The following is a 20,666-nucleotide window of genomic DNA, read 5'->3' as shown; positions in this document are numbered from 1 at the left end:
CACCTGAATGTTCCACAGCACTACTGGCAAAATATTCTGTGGACAGATGAAACCAAAGTTAAGTTGTTTGGAAGGAACACACAACACTATGTGTGGAGAAAAAAAGGCACAGCACACCAACATCAAAACCTCATCCCAACTGTGAAGTATGGTGGAGGGGGCATCATGGTTTGGAGCTGCTTTGCTGACTCAGGGCCTGGACAGATTGCTATCATCAACGGAAAAATGAATTCCCAAGTCTATCAAGACATTTTGCAGGAGAACTTAAGGCCATCTGTCCACCAATTGAAGCTCAACAGTAGATGGGTGATGCAACAGGACAACGACCCAAAGCACAGAAGTAGATCAACAACAGAATGGCTTCAACAGAAGAAAATACGCCTTCTGGAGTGGCCCAGTCAATGTCCTGACCTCAACCCGATTGAGATGCTGTGGCATGACCTCCAGAGAGCGATTCACACCAGACAACCAAGAATATTGCTGAACTGAAAAAGTTTTGTAAAGAAGTATCGTCCAAAATGCCCCCTCACCGTTGTGCAGGTCTGATATGCAACTATTGGAAACGTTTGGTTGAGGTTATTGCTGCCAAAGGAGGGTCAACCAGTTATTAAAGCCAAGGGTTCACATACATTGTCCACCCTGCACTGTGAATGTTTACATGGTGTGTTCAATGAAAACATGAGAACATATAATTGTTTGTGTGGTATTAGTTTCAACAGACTGTGTTTGTCTATTGTTGTGACTTAGATGAAGATCAGAACACACTTTATGACCAATTTATGCACAAATTCAGGAAATTCCAAAGGGTTCACATACTTTTTCTTGCAACTGTATCTAGTACATTCTACAAAATGATAACTAGAATCTGATTGGAAGCTATGGGCAACACCTCCACTTGTCCTCTTTAGCAGATTTGATAAGTCTCCCTCTTAGTCATATATGTCACTGCTTTTCTAAAAGCACTTTTGCCGATAGAGTAACAGGTCCACTTTAACAACATAAGGGAATAGTCCCACGTTTGCTGCCTGACTAATCATGGAGGATTGACAATGACAAACATGTTTCATATACAAAAAGCTTTAAAAAAAAAAAAGGCGATTGAGGGCCGCCAGTTGAGAAAAGGAAATTAATAAAGACGACTATTGCGTCATTCATTTTCTAATTGTGTACTCACACATCATAATTAACTTTCAAACCTCTGAGGGTTACGATGGGAATGCAGACACTTCAGGAGAAACAATACCTCTCACTGTAAATTTTGAAGAAAAAACAAATTGCCATCATTATACCCTTTAGAGTAAATGTCAAGTTGCTTAAATCTGGAAACCTACTGTATCAAAGTGAAGTTCTATGTCTGCTAATATCACACCACAGAGCTGCATCCACTTCTGTTATGCTTCTTCCCCTTTCTTCTGTGCACACCACTTTGGGAATTAGCATTTTGGTTACAATAAAGTCCGTCAGCAAATGGTTTTGCATCGTTTTGTACTCACATATTCAGAGCTGCTGCTTCTTTAAAATCCACAAACTCCAAAATAATATAGCCAAAGAAATACTGAAGTTTAAACAAAGAAAGTGTCTGTCTTACTTTACATAGGAGGTATTTTGCAGTAACTGGAAGCTTCCTCATAGAAGGCATGATAGGTAGAGTGAACGCTGAGGTAAATTCAATAAACAAAGAATGTCACTTGTGTCTGGTTCCTTAATACTTCCCTTGTTTCAGTCTGTCAATGTGATAGCATAGTTTCAGGGCTGGTCCAAGTTTTAGCCCCATGTATTTCATTATCATATCACTCCGAAGTAACAAAAATGCAGATCCATCAATTTCCTGAAGAGAGAACACACGAGACTATTTAGTTACTAGTACCCAAACTGAGTAAGGTTTCTATTTGTACCTTTCAATGTGAAAAAAGTGAAATACATAAAAAATGACATACCAACCAATACAACAATTTCGCTATTTGCAGACTAGAAACAACCATAATACCTTTTAAAATTAAAAACATTTCACCCTTAATAAAAAACCCAAACAGTTAAGTGTTAAGAGATGAAAAAACTACAACAACTAATGTTACTTGAATAAAGAAATGTTGCTAGTAACATGTTTATTAAACTCATCCATGTTACTGATTTAGGACATAGTTATACATTGACAGGGTCATCTGAGACTGACTGCATTGTGGTGGTGGGGAGGGATAAGTATATAGGACCTGTATGTTACTGGAACTTTGAACCCCAAGTACAGAAAAGTTATGCCCCTTTTCCACTGCCAAAATAACCCGTATTATTGCCGGTGTCAAAACTTTGTGGAAAACGGTAGCCTGCAGTATAAACAATGTGAACCAGGTCCTGCTAAAAACCTATGGAGAACTGGACCACTTGTACTTGAGGATGAAGTAATCTCCAAGCACCAGAGGGATGACACACCACTAACCCAGGTACAGCGTGCAGTGTGTATGGGCTTTCAAGTCGCTGTGACATGGCTTGAAACAGCGTTCAATTACCTGTGTTGAACCCAAGATTTTGATGGAAAAGGGGTACAGGTTGAGTATCCCATATCCAAATATTCCGAAATACGGAATGTATTGAGTGAGACTGAAATTGTGAAACCTTTGTTTTCTGATGGCTCAATGTACACAAGCTTTGTTTAATACACAAAGTTATTAAAAAATAAGATTTTACTCACCGGTAAATCTATTTCTCGTAGTCCGTAGTGGATGCTGGGACTCCGTAAGGACCATGGGGATTAGCGGCTCCGCAGGAGACTGGGCACAACTAAAGAAAGCTTTAGGACTACCTGGTGTGCACTGGCTCCTCCCACTAAGACCCTCCTCCAGACCTCAGTTAGGATACTGTGCCCGGAAGAGCTGACACAAATAGGAAGGATTTTGAATCCCGGGTAAGACTCATACCAGCCACACCATATAACTCGTGATACTATACCCAGTTAACAGTATGAAATATAACTGAGCCTCTCAACAGATGGCTCAACAATAACCCTTTAGTTAGGCAATTACTATAAACAAGTATTGCAGACAATCCGCACTTGGGATGGGCGCCCAGCATCCACTATGGACGAGAAATAGATTTACCGGTGAGTAAAATCTTATTTTCTCTGACGTCCTAAGTGGATGCTGGGACTCCGAAAGGACCATGGGGATTATACCAAAGCTCCCAAACGGGCGGGAGAGTGCGGATGGCTCTGCAGCACCGAATGAGCAAACTCTAGGTCCTCCTCAGCCAGGGTATCAAACTTGTAGACTGTTGCAAAAATGTTTGAACCCGACCAAGTAACAGCTCGGCAAAGTCGTAAAGCCGAGACCCCTCGGGCAGCCGCCCAAGAAGAGCCCACCTTCCTCGTGGAATGGGCTTTTACAGATTTAGGGTGCGGCAGTCCAGCCGCAGCATGTGCAAGTTGAATCGTGCTACAGATCCAGCGAGCAATAGTCTGCTTAGAAGCAGGAGCACCCAGCTTGTTGGGTGCATACAGGATAAATAGCGAGTCAGTTTTCCTGACTCCAGCCGTCCTGGAAACATATACTTTTCAGGGCCCTGACTACGTCCAGTAACTTGGAATCCTCCAAGTCCCAAGTAGCCACAGGCACCACAATAGGTTGGTTCACATGAAAAACTGATACCACCTTAGGAAGGAATTGGGAACGAGTCCTCAATTCCGCCTTATCCATATAAAATACAGATAAGGGCTTTTGTATGACAGAGCCGCCAATTCTGATACACGCCTGGCCGACGCCACGGCCCACAGCATGACCACTTTCCACGTGAGGTATTGTAGCTCCACGGATTTAAGTGGCTCAACCCAATGCGACTTCAGGAAATCCAACACCACGTTGAGATCCCACGGTGCCACTTGAGGCACAAACGGGGGCTGACTATGCAGCACTCCCTTAACAAAAGTCCGAACTTCAGGCAGTGAAGCCAGTTCTATTTTGGAAGAAAATCGATAGAGCCGAAATCTGGACCTTCATGGAACCCAATTTTAGGCCCATAGTCACCTCTGACTGTAGGAAGTGCAGAAATCGACCTAGCTGAAATTTCTCCTTTGGGGCCTTCCTGGCCTCACAGCACGCAACATATTTCCACCATATGCGGTGATAATGGTTTGCGTTCACTTCTTTCCTAGCTTTAAATAACATAGGGATAACTTCCTCCGGATTGCCCTTTTCCTTCAGGATCCGGCGTTCAACCGCCATGCCGTCAAACGCAGCCGCGGTACGTCTTGGAACAGACAGGCCCCCTGCTGCAGCAGGTTCTGTCTGAGCGGCAGAGGCCATGGGTCCTCTGAGATCATTTCTTGGAGTTCTGGTTACCAAGCTCTTCTTGGCCCACCCGGAACAATGAGTATAGTTCTTACTCCTCTCCTTCTTATTATTCTCATTACCCTGGGTAAGAGAGGCAGAGAAGGGAACACATACACCGACTGGTACACCCACGGTGTTACCAGAGCGTCCACAGCTATCGCCTGAGGGTCCCTTGACCTGGCGCAATATCTTTGTAGCTTTTTGTTGAGGCGGGACGCCATCATGTCCACCTGTGGCCTTTCCCAACGGTGTACAATCATTTGGAAAACTTCTGGATGAAGTCCCCACTCTCCCGGGTGGAGGTCGTGTCTTCTGAGAAAGTCTGCTTCTCAGTTGTCCACTCCGGGAATGAACCCTGCTGACAGTGCTAACACATGATTTTCCGCCCATCGGAGAATCCTTGTGGCTTCTGCCATCGCCATCCTGCTTCTTGTGCCGCCCTGTCGGTTTACATGAGCGACCGCCGTGATGTTGTCTGACTGGATCAGCACCGGCCGGTGTTGAAGCAGGGGTCTAGCCTGACTTAGGGCATTGTAAATGGCCCTCAGTTCCAGAATATTTATGTGTAGGGAAGTCTCCTGACTTTTCCATAGCCTTGGAAGTTTTTTCCCTGTGTGACTGCCCCCCAGCCTCGAAGGCTGGCATCCGTGGTCACCAGGACCCAGTCCTGTATGCCGAATCTGCGGCCCCCTAGAAGATGAGCACTCTGCAGCCACCACAACAGCGACACCCTGGCCCTTGGAGACAGGGTTATCCGCCGATGCATCTGAAGATGCGACCCGGACCACTTGTCCAACAGATCCCACTGGAAAATCCTTGCATGGGACCTGGCGAATGGAATTTCTTCGTAAGAAGCTACCATCCTTCCCAGGGCTCGCGTGCATTGATGCACCGACACCTGTATACGTATTAGGAGGTCTCTGTCTAGAGACGACAACTCCTTGGACTTCTCCTCCGGGAGAAACCCTTTTTATCCTGTTCTGTGTCCAGAACCATACCCAGGAACAGTAGACGCGTCGTAGGAACCAGCTGCGACTTTGGAATATTCAGAATCCAGCCGTGCTGTTGTAGCACTTCCCGAGATAGTGCTACTCCGCCGACAACTGCTCCCTGGACCTCGCCTTTATAAGGAGATCGTCCAAGTACGGGATAATTATTTCGGCCATTACCTTGGTAAATACCTCGGTGCCGGGGACAGACCAACGGCAACGTCTGGAATTGGTAATGACAATCCTGTACCACAATTTTGAGGTACTCCTGGTGAAGAGGGTAAATAGGGACATGCAGGTAAGCATCCTTGATGTCCAGTGATACCATGAAATTCTTCATGCTTGCAATAATCGCCCTGAGCGATTCCATTTTGAACTTGAACCTTCGTATATAAGTGTTCAAGGCTTTCAATTTTAGAATGGGTCTCACCGAACCGTCTGGTTTCGGTACCACAACATTTTGGAATAGTAACCCCGGCCTTGTTGAAGGAGGGGTACCTTGATTTCACCTGCTGGAAGTACAGCTTGTGAATTGCCGCCAGTACTACCTTTCTCCGAGGGCAGCAGGCAAGGCTGATGTGAGGTAACGGCGAGGGTGAGTCGCCTCGAACTCCAGCCTGTATCCCTGTGATACTATTTGCAGAACCTAGGGATCCCCCTGTGGGCAAGCCCACTGGTCTCTGAAGTTCCCGAGACGCGCCCCTACCGCACCTGTCTCCACCTGTGGAGCCCCAACATCATGCGGTGGACTCAGAGGAAGCGGGGGAAGATTTTTGATCCTGGGAACTGGCTGCTGGTGCAGCTTTTTCCTTCTTCCCTTGTCTCTGTGCAGAAAGGAAGCGCCTTTGACCCGCTTGCTTTTCTGAAGCCGAAAGGACTGTACCTGAAAATACAGTGCTTTCTTAGGCTGTGAGGAAACCTGAGGTAAAAAAATTTCTTCCCAGCTGTTGCTGTGGATACGAGGTCCCAGAGACCATCCCCAAACAATTCCTCACCCTTATAAGGCAGAATCTCCATGTGCCTTTTATAGGCAGCATCACCTGTCCACTGCCGGGTTTCTAATACCCTCCTGGCAGAATGGACATTGCATTAATTCTGGATGCCAGCCGGCAAATATCCCTCTGTGCATCCTTTATATCTAAGACGACGTCTTTAATATGCTCTATGTTAGCAAACTATTATCCCTGTCTTAGAGTATTAATATTATCTGACTGGGTATCAGACCACGCTGCAGCAGCACTATTTATGCTGAGGCAATTGCAGGTCTCAGTATATAACCTGAGTGTGTATATACAGACTTCAGGATAGCCTCCTGCTTTTTATCAGCAGGCTCCTTCAAGGTGGCCGTATCCTAAGACGGCAGTGCCACCTTTTTTGACAAACGTGTGAGCGCCTTATCCACCCTAAGGGATATCTCCCAACGTGACCTATCCTCTGGCGGGAAAGGGTACGCCATCAGTAACTTTTTAGAAATTACCAGTTTCTTATCGGGGGAACCCACGCTACTTTACACACTTCATTCATTCATCTGATGGGGGAACAAAACACTGGCTGCTTTTTCTCCCCAAAAATAAAACCCCTTTTTATGTGGTACTTGGGTTCATGTCAGAAATGCGTAACACATTTTTCATTGCCGAGATCATGTAACGGATGTTCCTAGTGGATTGTGTATATGTCTCAACCTCGTCGACACTGGAGTCAGACTCCGTGTCGACATCTGTGTCTGCCATCTGAGGTAACGGGCGCTTTTTTGAGCCCCTGATGGCCTTTGAGACGCCTGGGCAGGCGCGGGCTGAGAAGCCGGCAGTCCCACAGCTATTTTACGTCATCCAGCCTTCTATGTAAGGAGTTGACATTGTCTGTTTATACCTTCCACCTATCCATCCACTCTGGTGTCGGCCCCACAGGGGGCGACATCCCATTTATCGGCCTCTGCTCCACCTCCACGTAACCTTCCTCATCCCACATGTCGACACAGCCGTACAGACACACAGCACACACACAGGGAATGCTCTGACTGAGGACAGGACCCCACAAAGTCCTTTGGGGAGACAGAGAGAGAGTATGCCAGCACACACCAGAGCGCTATATAATGCAGGGATTAACACTATAACTGAGTGATTTTTCCCCCAATAGCTGCTTGTACAAACAATATTGCGCCTAAATTTAGTGCCCCCCCTCTCTTTTTAACCCTTTGAGCCTGAAAACTACAGGGGAGAGAGCCTGGGGAGCTGTCTTCCAGCTGCACTGTGAAGAGAAAATGGCGCCAGTGTGCTGAGGGAGATAGCTCCGCCCCTTTTTCGCGGACTTTTCTCCCGCTTTTTTATGGATTCTGGCAGGGGTATTTATCACATATATAGCCTCTGGGGCTATATATTGTGATGATTTTGCCAGGCAAGGTGTTTATATTGCTGCTCAGGGCGCCCCCCCCCAGCGCCCTGCACCCATCAGTGACCGGAGTGTGAGGTGTGCATGAGGTGCAATGGCGCACAGCTGCAGTGCTGTGCGCTACCTTGGTGAAGACTGAAGTCTTCTTCCCCCGATTTTCCGGAACACTTCTTGCTTCTGGCTCTGTAAGGGGGCCGGCGGCGCGGCTCCGGGACCGAACATCAATGGCCGGTTCCATGCGGTCGATCCCTCTGGAGCTAATGGTGTCCAGTAGCCTAAGAAGCCCAAGCTACCACCAGTTAGGTAGGTTCGCTTCTTCTCCCCTTAGTCCCTCGCTTCAGTGAGTCTGTTGCCAGCAGATCTCACTGTAAAATAAAAAACCTAAAATATACTTTCTTTCTAGGAGCTCAGGAGAGCCCCTAGTGTGCATCCAGCTCAGCCGGGCACAAGAATCTAACTGAGGTCTGGAGGAGGGTCTTAGTGGGAGGAGCCAGTGCACACCAGGTAGTCCTAAAGCTTTCTTTAGTTGTTCCCAGTCTCCTGCGGAGCCGCTAATCCCCATGGTCATTACGGAGTCCCAGCATCCACTTAGGACGTCAGAGAAATATTGTATTAAATGACCTTCAGGCTGTGTGTATAAGGTGTATAAGAAACATAAATGAATTGTATGTACACACACTTTGTTTAATGCACAAAGTTATAAAAAATATTGGCTAAAATTACCTCCAGGCTGTGTGTATAAGGTGTATATGAAACATAAATGCAATCTGTGCTTAGACTTGGGTCCCACCACAATGATATCTCATTATGGTATGCAATTATTCCAAAATACGGAAAAATCCGATATCCAAAATACTTCTGGTCCCAAGCATTTTGGATATGGGATACTCAAGGATACTCAACCTGTATTACAGGCTCTGGGTGTGTGATATTCCAGTCATAATGTAAAATCCTTGCAGATCCCAGATCCCTGCAGATGAAATCTAAGCAGCGAAGGAAGAGTCATTAAACACACAGGGGGGAATTCAATTAGACCCGATAATTTACCGAGTGTGAAAAAAGGTGGTAGCTTTTGGCATAAACATCTGGGGTTATTCAATTAGAGACATTTTGGGGTTATTCAATTAGAGACATTTTTACTCGCCCGGTAGATTACCCTGTTATCAGGCATTAACACACAGGAATCCAAGATGAGTTCCTGGACCTGTTTGTTAACATAGTTTAGGCACACGATAACAGGCTATTTATCGTGGGGTTGCTGTTTAGGTAATCTGCTCAAACCCAAAAATAAATCCCTGTTAACTGCAGCCTGCATTCAAGGCTAATTGAATAGACTGGGGGATCAATTAGCATGTGGTAAATGACTGTGGCTAACTGGGGCACAATGAATAATGTTAGGCGAGATATTTTTCTAGGTAATTGACTGGACTTTTTTTGTGACATTAGCCTTAAAAATAAACTATAACCTACTGTATATGCACAATCTAATAATAACTTACTTTACAATCAGCCAAATGCAGGTGTGTTAGATCAATAAAGTCAGTTGTTAAATGACTTACAACTGCAAAAGCAATTTGACTTATCTATTTTATAAATTACCACCACCTATATGAATTTAGAAAATACTGTATTAATAAATCCATTTTAAGAAGCAATTCATTAGACTTTTATTTTTTTAGCATGTTAACATAAGCAGGAAGGACTTAGATCAGGTGTCAGGGAACTTTTTTACCTTCTACCCCAAAATATATTTAGATACGCCGACGTTACCCCCTTGAAATGAAAGGAAGGAAGGAAATCATATATTATTGTGCATATATACTGGTTATCACTGTTTATATGGCATCTCTGTAATACTGTGTGTGTATATATATATATATATATATATTTACACACACACACACACACACACACACACACACATAAAAATAAGGAGATTTATGGTAAGAACTTACCTTTGTTAAATCTTTCTGCGAGGTACACTGGGTTCCACGGGGAATAACATCGGATTGTACAGTAGGATCTTGATCCGAGGCACCAACAGGCTAAAAGCTTTGACTGTTCCCAGAATGCATGGTGCCGCCTCCTCTATAACCCCACCTCCGTGCACAGGAGCTCAGTTTTGTTAACCAGTCCAATGCAGTAGCAGGTAAAAGAGACGCCAACTGTTAGTAGCCACGTTCAACACATTCTCACGACAGGAGAAGGTATCAGCGGCTAATGCCATACAAACCCAAAGAAGCTAAGTGCGTTAGGGCGGGCGCCCTGTGGAACCCAGTGTACCTCGCAGAAAAAGATTTAACAAAGGTAAGTTCTTACCATAAATCTCCTTTTCTGCTGCGGGGTACACTGGGGTTCCACAGGGAATAACATCGGGGATGTCCTAGAGCAGTTCCTCATGGGAGGGGACGCACTGTAGCGGGCACAAGAACCCGGCGTCCAAAGGAAGCATCCTGGGAGGTGGAAGCATCGAAGGCATAGAACCTTATGAACGTGTTCACTGAGGACCACGTCGCCGTCTTGCATAATTGTTCAAGGGTCGCACCACGGCAGGCCGCCCAAGAAGGTCCAACTGACAGAGTAGAATGGGCCTTGATATTAGCAAGAGCTGGACGACCAGCCTGTACATAAGCATGTGCAATCACCATTCTAATCCATCTGGTCAGGGTGTGCTTGTGAGCAGGCCAGCCACGTTTGTGAAAACCAAACAGTACAAAGAGAGAATCAGACTTTCTAACAGAAGCTGTCCTCTTCACATAGATACGGAGAGCCCGTACCACATCCAAAGGCCGCTCTTTGGAAGACAATTCAGGAGAGACAAAGGCCGACACCACAATCTCCTGATTAAGGTGGAAAGAAGACACCACCTTATGTAGATACCCGGGACGTGTTCAAAGAACCGCCCAGTCACGGTGAAAAATCAGATAGGGGGACCTACACGACAAGGCACCCAAATCCGATACCGGTCTAGCAGAGGCAATAGCCAGCAGAAACAATACATTAAGAGAAAGCCACTTAAGGTCTGCAAGTTCAAGAGGCTCAAACGGAGACTCTTGCAATGCCTCCAGAACCACGACAAATCCCAAGGAGCCACAGGCGGGACGTAAGGCGGTTAAATCCGCAACACACCCTGTGTGAATGTATGAACGTCAGGCAGAGTCGCAAGGCAGATATATGAACCTTGAGGGAGGCCAGACGAAGGCCTAAGTCCAGGCCCTGTTTTAGAAAGGCCAAAAGTTTGGCTGTACTAAACTTGTAAGTGTCATGATTGTTATCCACGCACCAAGCAAAGTAGGAATTCCAGACCCTATGGTAAATCCGAGCCGAAGCTTGTTTCCAGGCCTTCAACATGGTTTGAATAACCGCCTCAGAAAATCCTTTGGCTCTTCGAACTGAAGCTTCAAGAGCCACGCCGTCAAAGCCAATCGTGCCAAATCCTGATATACACAAGGGCCCTGAACGAGGAGGTCTGGGCGCTGTGGAAGTAGAAGGGGACGCTCTATTGAGAGACTCTGAAGGTCGGAGAACCAATGCTGTCTGGGCCACGCTGGGGCAATCAGAAGCAGGAGTCCTCCTTCTTGCTTGAAATTCCTTATAATCCTGGGCAGAAGTGACACCGGAGGGAACACGTACGGCAGCCGAAAGTTCCATGGAACTGCCAGTGCGTCCACAAACGCTGCTTGAGGATCCCTTGTGCTTGCTCCGAAGACCGGAACCTTGTGATTGTGTCGAGACATCATCAGGTCCACATCTGGAAGGCCCCACTTGTCCACTAGGAGTTGAAATACTTCTGGATGGAGGCTCCACTCTCCAGAGTGTACGTCCTGACGACTGAGGTAGTCCACTTCCCAGTTTAGGACCCCCGGAATGAACACTGCCGATATGGCTGGCAGATTGCGTTCCACCCACTGAAGAAACCTTGATACGTCCCTCATTGCCATGTGGCTTTGAGTGCCGCCTTGATGATTTATGTACGCCACCGTGGTGGCATTGTCCGACTGTACCTGAATAGGCCTGTTCTGTATTAAATGCTGGGCCAGGTTCAGAGCATTGAACACCGCCCGCAGTTTCAGAAAGTTTATCGGGAGGAGAGACTCCTCCTTGGTACTCCAATCCTGAAGGGAGTGTTGCTCCAACACCGCGCCCCAACCTCTCAGACTGGCATCCGTCGTCAGGAGGACCCAGCTGGAGATCCAGAAGGGACGACCCCTGGTCAATCGATGATCCTGCAGCCACCAGCACAGTGACAGACGGACCTCCAGAGACAAGGAGATCATGGGAGACCTGATCCGGTGAGGCAGGCCGTCCCACTTGGCAAGAATCAGTTTCTGTAGAGGGCGTAAATGTAATTGCGCGTACTCCACCATGTCGAAAGCAGACACCATGAGACCTAGCACTTGCATCGCCGAGTGTAGCGACAGTTGCGGACGAGATAGGAAGCATCGAATCCTATCCTGAAGTTTCAGGACCTTCTCCTGAGACAAGAACAACCTCTGGTTGTGAGTGTCCAACAATGCCCCTAGGTGCACCATCCTCTGAGCAGGGACCAGGGAAGACTTCTTCCAGTTGATGAGCCACCCGTGGGCTTACAAAAATTGGAGCGTCGGATCCAGATGACGTAGGAGAATTTCTGGGGAATTTGCCAGGATCAACAAGTCATCCAGATACGGGAGGATCCTGACCGCTTGACGGCGAAGTACAGCAGTCATTACCGCCATGACCTTTGTGAAGACACGTGAGGCCGTGGTCAAACCAAAAGGTAAAGCCCGAAATTGATAATGGAGGTTGCCCACAGCAAACTTCAGATACTGCTGATGCGACATTGCAATAGGAATATGCAGGTAAGCATCCTGTATGTCTAGGGAGACCATATAATCCCCAGGCTCCAAGGCCAAAACAATAGAGCGTAGAGTTTTCATACGAAACTTGGAGACTCTCACAAATCTGTTCAAGGACTTGAGGTTGAGAATGGGCCGAGAGTACCCATTCGGTTTCGGGACTAGGAACAGCGGTGAATAGTACCCCTTGCCTCTCTGAGCCAGAGGCACCTGAACTACCACTCCAGGAGTCCAGGAGGGACTGTACCACCGAATGAACAGTTTTTGCCTTCACCTGATCCGAATGGACGTCTGTCAGGCAAAATCGATGAGGGGGACGATTCTTGAAGGATATGGCGTATCCGCGAGTGACGACTTCCCGTACCCAGGCATCGGAAGTGGTATTTAACCATTCCTGGGTGAACCCTAGAAGTCGGCCTCCCACTCTGGGATCCCCCAGAGTGAGGCCCGCCCAGTCATGCAGCATGCTTGTCAGTTTTGGAAGCAGGCTGACGGGCAGCCCAGGCACGTTTAGGCTTGGGCTTAGCGGTTTTGGAAGTGCGAACCTGTTTTGGGTACGCCTGACCTTTGGCTTTACCTCAAGGACGAAAGGAGCGAAAGGAACTAATCTTAACCTTCAGCATCGAAGGAGCAGTACTAGGTAGACACGCTGTTTTAGCAGAAGCTAAGTCAGCCACTATCTTGTTGAGGTCCTCTCCAAAAAGAATGTCTCCCTTAAAAGGGAGCACCTCCAGGGTTTTCAGGTCCACAGACCAGGACCGTAGCCATAGGATCCGGCGAGCCAAAATGGACGTAGTAGAAGCCTTGGCCGCCAGAACACCGGCATCAGAAGCCACCTCCCTAATGTAATGAGATGCTGTGACAATATACGAGAGACACTGTCTAGCATTATCAGAAAAGTTGGAAGGCAGCTCCGCTTCCACCTCCTGAGCCCACGCTTCAATAGCCTCTGCAGCCCATGTAGTGGGCCAATGCACAGCTCCTGCGATGGTGTATATCGCCTTTAAGCAACCCTCCACACTCTTATCCATCGGTTCTTTCAGAGAAGTGACGGTAGTTACAGGCAGAGCTGAGGATACCACCAGCCGCGCCACTTACAAATTCACTGGCGGGGGTGTTTCGCAATTTTTACTTCGCTCCGCAGCGAGGGGATAGCGCGCCAGCATCTTCTTGTGAGATGTGAATTTCTTTCCTGGATTTTCCCAGGATTCCTGACGTATGTCAACTAAATGGTCAGAGTGAAGAAAAACTTGTTTAACGACCTTCTGACGTTTAAACCTGTCCGGTTTCTTAGAGGTAGCATCAGGCTCTGGGTCATCAGTAATTTGAAGAATCAGTCTGCTAGCCTCCAATAAGTCAGGAACATCCACCTGTGAGATAGATTCCCCATCAGAAGTATCTGGATCAGAATCTGTGGGGTCAGTATACACGCCATCCTCATCAGGCGAGGTGTCTGGGACGTGGGTGTATTGTGAGGAAGTAATGGCCCGCTTAGAGGACCCCTTGGTCTTAGACGGGCGAGGGTTAGATTTCTGCTTAGTCAATAAGTGGTTCAATTGCTATAACTGAGTGGGCAGTTGATCTGCCCATGGCAGATTAACCACAGGGACAATATGCGGTTGTACCGGCACGTGAGGTCCCATAGGGGGCATAAGTCTAGTTACCAGCGTACTCAATAACGTGGAGAAAGTAGCCCAAGGCGGGCCATTATGAACCCCCATTGCTACGGTCCCACTGGGGGGTAGGGAACCCCAGAACCCGAACCCTCTGCTGCTATGTTTTCCTCTAATGTGTCTGCAGCGTCACCACCACACATTGTGGGATCAGCCCCAGCTCCGTCGCCCCTTGTAGCTGACATTCCTGAAAGCTCAATTCACGGACAACTCAGTACAATATCAGCAGCCTAATACCTTAACAAGAACCCCCTGTGCAGTGTATTAGCACAGAGAATTCAAGAGGTATATGGTGACTGAAAATCACAGAGAAAAATACTCAATAAGTATATCCTGTGAAACACCTGTGTGAACTAATACCCCTGACGCACCTAGCCCCCTGCAGGGTACAGAATATAGGGATAGCAATCTGAGTGAGATACACGGAATGGAAGTCACGCAGCAGCTGTATGTGCGCACACACAGTCACATGTACAATGCAGAAATTATGACATGCAATAAAACTGCACTGGACTAGCAATACTAAGTAATACTGAGTAAAGCTATACAGATTAATAGATATATCAATGCACAGTAAATACTGGATGTATATCACAGGGTACTTGTACTACATTACCCTGAATAAATGCACTGTTTCTTAACTAACAATGTCAACAGACATGTATAATATTTAAGTGTCCTGTAAAATGCACAGCGCTGACATGCAGGCAGCTTTACAGAGGAGGATTTGTCCAAACAGTCCCAGGATCAGCACAGCATGTGAAGATGGCGCCCAAACGCTGACAGGGAGTGAGGGAGAGAGAGAGATGCAGCTCCAGGGCGGAAACATTTACTTTAAATGGCGCCCTGGGGCTGGGGGAGGGGCTACAGGTCAGAGCCTTATCCCCTTGCTGGACTTCACCACCGGGTACTGTGGGCCATATAACAAAATGTTTTTTGCCAAAACCGACCTGTGCCCTTGCCCTGGTGGTCTAGTGGGGTCCCTGTACTGCCACAGTGTACACGGCAGCGTGTGCGGCCGGACGCGCTGGATCGTGATTTCTGGAGCAGCCCTGCCCATTGTCTGCAGGCACCAACTACAAAACTGAGCTCCTGTGCACGGAGGCGGGGTTATAGAGGAGGTGGCGCTATGCATTCTGGGAACAGTCAAAGCTTTTAGGCTGTTGGTGCCTCGGATCAAGATCCTACTCTACACCCCGATGTTATTCCCTGTGGAACCCCAGTGTACCCCGCAGCAAAAATATATATATATCATTTTTTAAATTTTTTATTTTCGCCAATTATTTTTTGGCAATGAATGGGTTAATTAACACTTTCTCCCGAAAACACCAGAATGAATGTAAGAAAGATGGATGAGGGGGGAGGGGGGGGACACGACGACATACGACTTTTAGGAGACAGATGGTCACATCCTCACCTCAGTAATATCAGTGGGAATTTCCCACTGTTATGTGGGCCACTGTCTGATCCTGCGGAACTCCGCCAGCGGTCAGCCACAGAACACTTCAAGTTCTGTGTGTGGGTTGGCGGGCCACGGACGGGAAGACAGGACAGCGCAGGAAAACGGGCGGGCATGAGGGAGCGCGGTGTGACGTCAGCATGTCACACTGCGGCCAGGAACACAGCACAGGGCGGCCAGGAGCACAGCGCAGGGCGGGCAGGAGGGAGCACGGTTGACGTCAGCATGTCACATCGCGAACCGGCCGGTGCTGGACGGGGCTGTGTCTCAGCAGCGCAACTGTCCATTACCCCCAGGAATTTCATTTTTACCCCATTTGGGGTAATTTACCCCTGGTCCCTGACCACTGACTTAGATGATAAAATCCTCTATACAGTTTTAGCTTATGTAAGAGATAATAGTGTCCTGGGCAGGAAACCCAATGGGAAACTAGGATTTTGATTCAGCTGCATTCATCTTGCTAAAGTTTTTGAGTGTTAAGCTTAAGCTCTAGGCCAGAGGTTCTCAAACGCAGTTCTCAAAGCTCCCCAACGGTCCAGGTTTTAAGCAAAGCCATGCTTGGTCACAGGTAACTTAATTGGCACCACAGTCAATTGAATTTAACCATCTGTGCTGAGCCATGGATATACCTAAAACCTGGACCGTTGGGGTGCCTTGAGAACCGTGTTTGAGAACCTCTACCCTAAGCCACTCATGGGTTTGCAGTATAAATATAGAAATATACAGATAGATAGATGTTTTATGTATTTGACAGACAAAATTGCCAGTGTACTGCAACACAGATCAGTTAACCACTTCACTGGCATGGTCAAATGGGCTGAGACAGCTGTAACATCCAATGCGATCGTGCAGTCCTCGCATAAAGAGATTTAACAGTGGTAAGTCTACCATAAATCTCCTTTTCTGCAGCGGGGTACATTGGTTTCCACAGGGAAAACATCGGGGATGTCCTAAAGCATTCCCTCATGGGAGGGGACGCACCGTAGCGAGTATGAGAACCCGGCATCCAAAGGAAGCATCCTGGGAGTCGGAAGTATCAAAGGCATAGAACCGAATGAACGTGTTCACTGAGGACCAGGTTGCCGCCTTGCACAATTGTTCAGCGGACGCGCATTGGCAGGCCGCCCATGGAGGCCCAACAGACTGAGTAGAATGGGATTTAATAGCAGCAGGAGATGGAAGACCAGCCTGTGCATAAGCTTGTGCAATCACCATTCTAATCCATCTGGCCAATGTTTGCTTGTTCGCAGGCCAGCCACGTTTGGTTCAGTGATTTGAGGTTGAGTATAGGCCGAAAAGACCCATTGGGTTTCGGGACTAGAAACGGGGTCCTCTGGGACATAGGTACTGGCACTACCACTCCTGTATCCAGGAGGGAACGCACAACCAGATGTAGAGCTTTCGCCTTCAACGGATCCGAAGGGATAACCGTTGTGCAGAACTGGCGAGGGGGACATCTCTTGAAAGAGACTGCGTACCCGTGAGAGACAACTTCTCGCACCCATGCATCTGAAGTGGTCTTTAACCAGACCTGGGTGAATTGCAGAAGTCGATCTCCCACCCTGGGGTCTCCCAGGGGGAGGCCCGTCCCATCATGCAGCAGGCTTGTCTTGTTTAGAAGCAGGCTGATGGGCGGCCCAGGATTGTTTTGCCTTGGGCTTGGTGGTTTTGGGAGCACAAGATTGTCTCGGGAATGCCTGACCTTTTGCTTTCCCTTGAGGCCGAAAGGAACGAAAAGTGGTACCTTTTGCATTTTGTGCAGAAGGATTAGTATTCGGGAGAAATGCAGTCTTAGCAGCCACTAAGTCAGTCACAATCTTATTGAGATCTTCCCCAAATAGGATGTCTCCCTTAAAAGGGAGCACCTCCAAGGTCTTTTTGGAGTCCAGGTCCACCTTCCACGACCTCAACCACAGAATACGGCGAGCCAGGATGGACTTAGTCGATGCCTTGGTCGCTATCACACCTCCTGAATGTAATAGGCGGCGGTGGTAAACGTGAAACAGGTACTGTCTTGCAATGTCCAATATATCCTTAGGCAGTTCCTCCTCTAATGCCTGAACCCATGCTTCAATTCCTTTTGCAGTACAGGAGGTTGCTACAGTGGGTCTACGTACAGCACCTGTAAGGGAGTAAATAGACTTCAGGCAACCCTCCACACACTTATCTGTCAGTTCCTTCAGTGAGGTGACAGTAGTGACAGGCAGAGTAGATGACACCACAAGATGGGTGACATGGGAATCCACCGGCAGCGAATTTTCCCACTTGTTACACAACTCAGAAGGGAGAGGATAACGAGCTACCATCTTTTTAGATAGGGAGAATTTTTTTCCTGGCGAAGAACAGGGTTCTTGACGTATGTCTACTCAATGGTCAGAATGCGGTAATAATATTTTAGTTACCTTCTGACGTTTAAACTTATCAGGTTTCTCAGACACAGTAGTGGGATACACATCATCATCTATTTGTAGCATCATCTATTTGTAGAATTTGCTTAATAGCAACCACTAGGTCAGGGACATCAACCTGAGTTGTAGATTCCTCATCAGAAGCAGCTGTATCAGTGTCTGACGGGTCAGTATACTCCCCATCCTCATCAGAAGAATCCTCCGAGAGATTAGAGGATTGTGAGGAAGTGGCCCACTTAGATGACCCCAAGACACCAGAGTGACGTGGGATAGGTCTACGTCTAACCAAAGATTGATTCAATTGCTGCAACTGGGTAGACAAATTATCCGCCCAAGGCGGATTTACCATAAGGACAATATGTGGCTTGCAATGGCATAGGAGGTCCCATAGGGGGCGTAAGGAGTGTCACAAGCACCCAAGGTGGCTCCTGATTGGTTACAGGAGCTGCGGACTGACTGGGAGATGTATGGCACATATTACACAGACCATCATACAAAGCTTCCCCCTCAGGCAAATCCCTGGCGCATGCGCTGAATGATACAGGAACGTCTATGGATTTCCCGCCCTTTACGTTAGACATTTTAGTGAATGTAACCGCAGAGCGTATGAGTACGATACAGCCAGACAGAGTACACTACCTGCGAATAAATCCCCTAGTATGTGACTGCGCACACAGTACACAACACCAGAGAATAAATCCGGTAGTATGCGACGGAGGGGGACATGTACTAAGCAGTGATAAAAGCGGAGAAGTGAGCCAGTGGAGAAGCTGCCCATGGCAACCAATCAGCTGCTCTGTATACTTTTATAGTATGCAAATTATTAATGTTACGTAAATCCTGATTGGTTGCCATTGGCAACTTCTCCACTGGCTCACTTCTCCACTTTTATCACTTCTTAGCACATGTCCCCCTGAGTACACAATAGAATACACTTGACGGTAAATATTGTGAAGCACTATATACGAGACCCTGACGCACCTAGTCCCTTAGGGTACAGAATACAGTGAAAGATATAGCTGTAATACAATGAAAGTGAAATCCACACAGCAGATACAGGCACTGTATCTGGGGAGAACGGAGACGTCCGGTGCCTCCCAGCCGGCTTCTTCCTATTCAACATTGCTGACCCTGCAGTAGGAAAGCTGCCGTATCCATCATATGAGTGGTGAGCCTGTTAATTACCTCACAGATGGCTTAATTAAGCATATGCACTTATCGGTGTGCTACGAACAGAATCTATTTACAAAGTATCACACAGTGTTTCTGTGTAACTGATTTCTACTGGTTGGAAAGTACTGTCTAATAGGATATTCCGTGCTTCTTCTTGCGGGACTGAAGGGAACTAAGGTTCCAGTTCTTTCAAAGAATTTCTTCATCATCACAGAGTATTGTTCTTGACAGTACACTGATTTTATTTAGTATATTGATACACCTCTATTAATGGCCAGATTAGCTGGAAGTGTATTTTTATAGTTTAAGGTATTGCATGCATAGTAGTAGGATATACGGATGTGATTTATTGTGTATATATATTTTTAAATAATTGATGTTTTACTATCCTAATTTGTGTTGGAATATGCACTTTTTGGTGCAAATTATACATTAAAAACTATTTTATGGTTGCATGTGTTTTCACTCATTTTATAAAACCGGTCTATAAATAGCGCAGAATGAATATTTGATTATTTAACAGCTGAGCAGGTAACATACAACAGACCACCTGCAGTAAGTCACCGCACTGAGGCGGGCGCCCAATATCCCTAATGGACTACGAGAAAAGGATTTACGGTAGGTATTAAAATCCTATTTTCTCTAGATCCATAAGGGATATTGGGGACACATTAGTATGATGGGGACGTCCCAAAGCTTCCAGAACGTGCGGAGACGTTTGCAGTACCGCCTGCCCAAACGGTATCCTCTTTGGCCAGGGTATCAAATCTGTAGAACTTCAGAAAGGTGTTCTTCCCCGACCAGGTAGCAGATCGGCACAGTTGCAGGGCCGAGACTCCATGGGCAGTCGCCCAGGAAGACACCACTGATCCAGTAGAGTGGGCCTTCAGAGACTGTGGAACAGGTAAGGCTGCATGCACATAGGCCTGCTGGATAGTGAGTCTAAGCCAACGAGCAATGGACTGCTTTGAAGCAGGGCAACCTTTCTTCTGCGCATCATACAGCACGAACAAGGAATCCGTCTTTCTGCTTCGAGACGTTCTCTTGACATAAACCTTCAAGGCTCGCACAGCATCCAATGCCTCCGGAGGAGCAGAAGTGCCAGAACTACACGGAATTATAAGACGTTGATTCAAACGGAATGCAGAGACGACCTTCGGCAGGAACTGCTGTCGAGTCCCGAGCTCCGTTCTGACCTCGTAAAAGACCAAATACGAACTTTTACATGATAAGGCCCCTAATTCTGAGACACCTCTAGCAGAAGCCAGGGCCAGTAACATCACCATCTTCCACGTGAGGTACTTGTCTTCTACCGTCATCAGAGGTACAAACCAGGAGGACTGTAGAAAATTCAATACCACATTCAAATCCCAAGGTGCAGTGGGCGGCACAAACGGAAGTTGTATATGAAGCACCCCT

The 20,666-nt window shown here is 47.2% G+C and overlaps 1 protein-coding gene across 8 annotated transcripts in view; it reads right to left on the bottom strand.

The window, feature by feature from the left end:
- Positions 1-798: 798 nt before the first annotated feature.
- Positions 799-20,666, bottom strand: part of LOC135030212 (sex comb on midleg-like protein 2) — a 377,407-nt gene continuing 357,539 nt past the window's right edge. For 7 of the 8 annotated variants that reach the window (XM_063953917.1, XM_063953919.1, XM_063953915.1 and 4 more), the window contains one exon: positions 800-1,828. In XM_063953917.1, coding sequence (XP_063809987.1) covers positions 1,703-1,828 — 126 coding nt within the window. In that variant the 3' untranslated portion in view covers positions 800-1,702. Of the gene's footprint in view, positions 1,829-20,666 lie in introns of all 8 variants that reach the window. The other variant, XM_063953923.1, reaches the window with a different exon arrangement.

The sequence above is a fragment of the Pseudophryne corroboree genome, chromosome 2 (genome assembly GCF_028390025.1).
Source record: "Pseudophryne corroboree isolate aPseCor3 chromosome 2, aPseCor3.hap2, whole genome shotgun sequence".
In the NCBI taxonomy this organism is placed as follows: Eukaryota; Metazoa; Chordata; class Amphibia; order Anura; family Myobatrachidae; genus Pseudophryne; species Pseudophryne corroboree.
The sequence above is the reverse complement of the archived record's forward strand: the minus strand, read 5'-3'. Positions and strand labels throughout refer to the sequence as shown.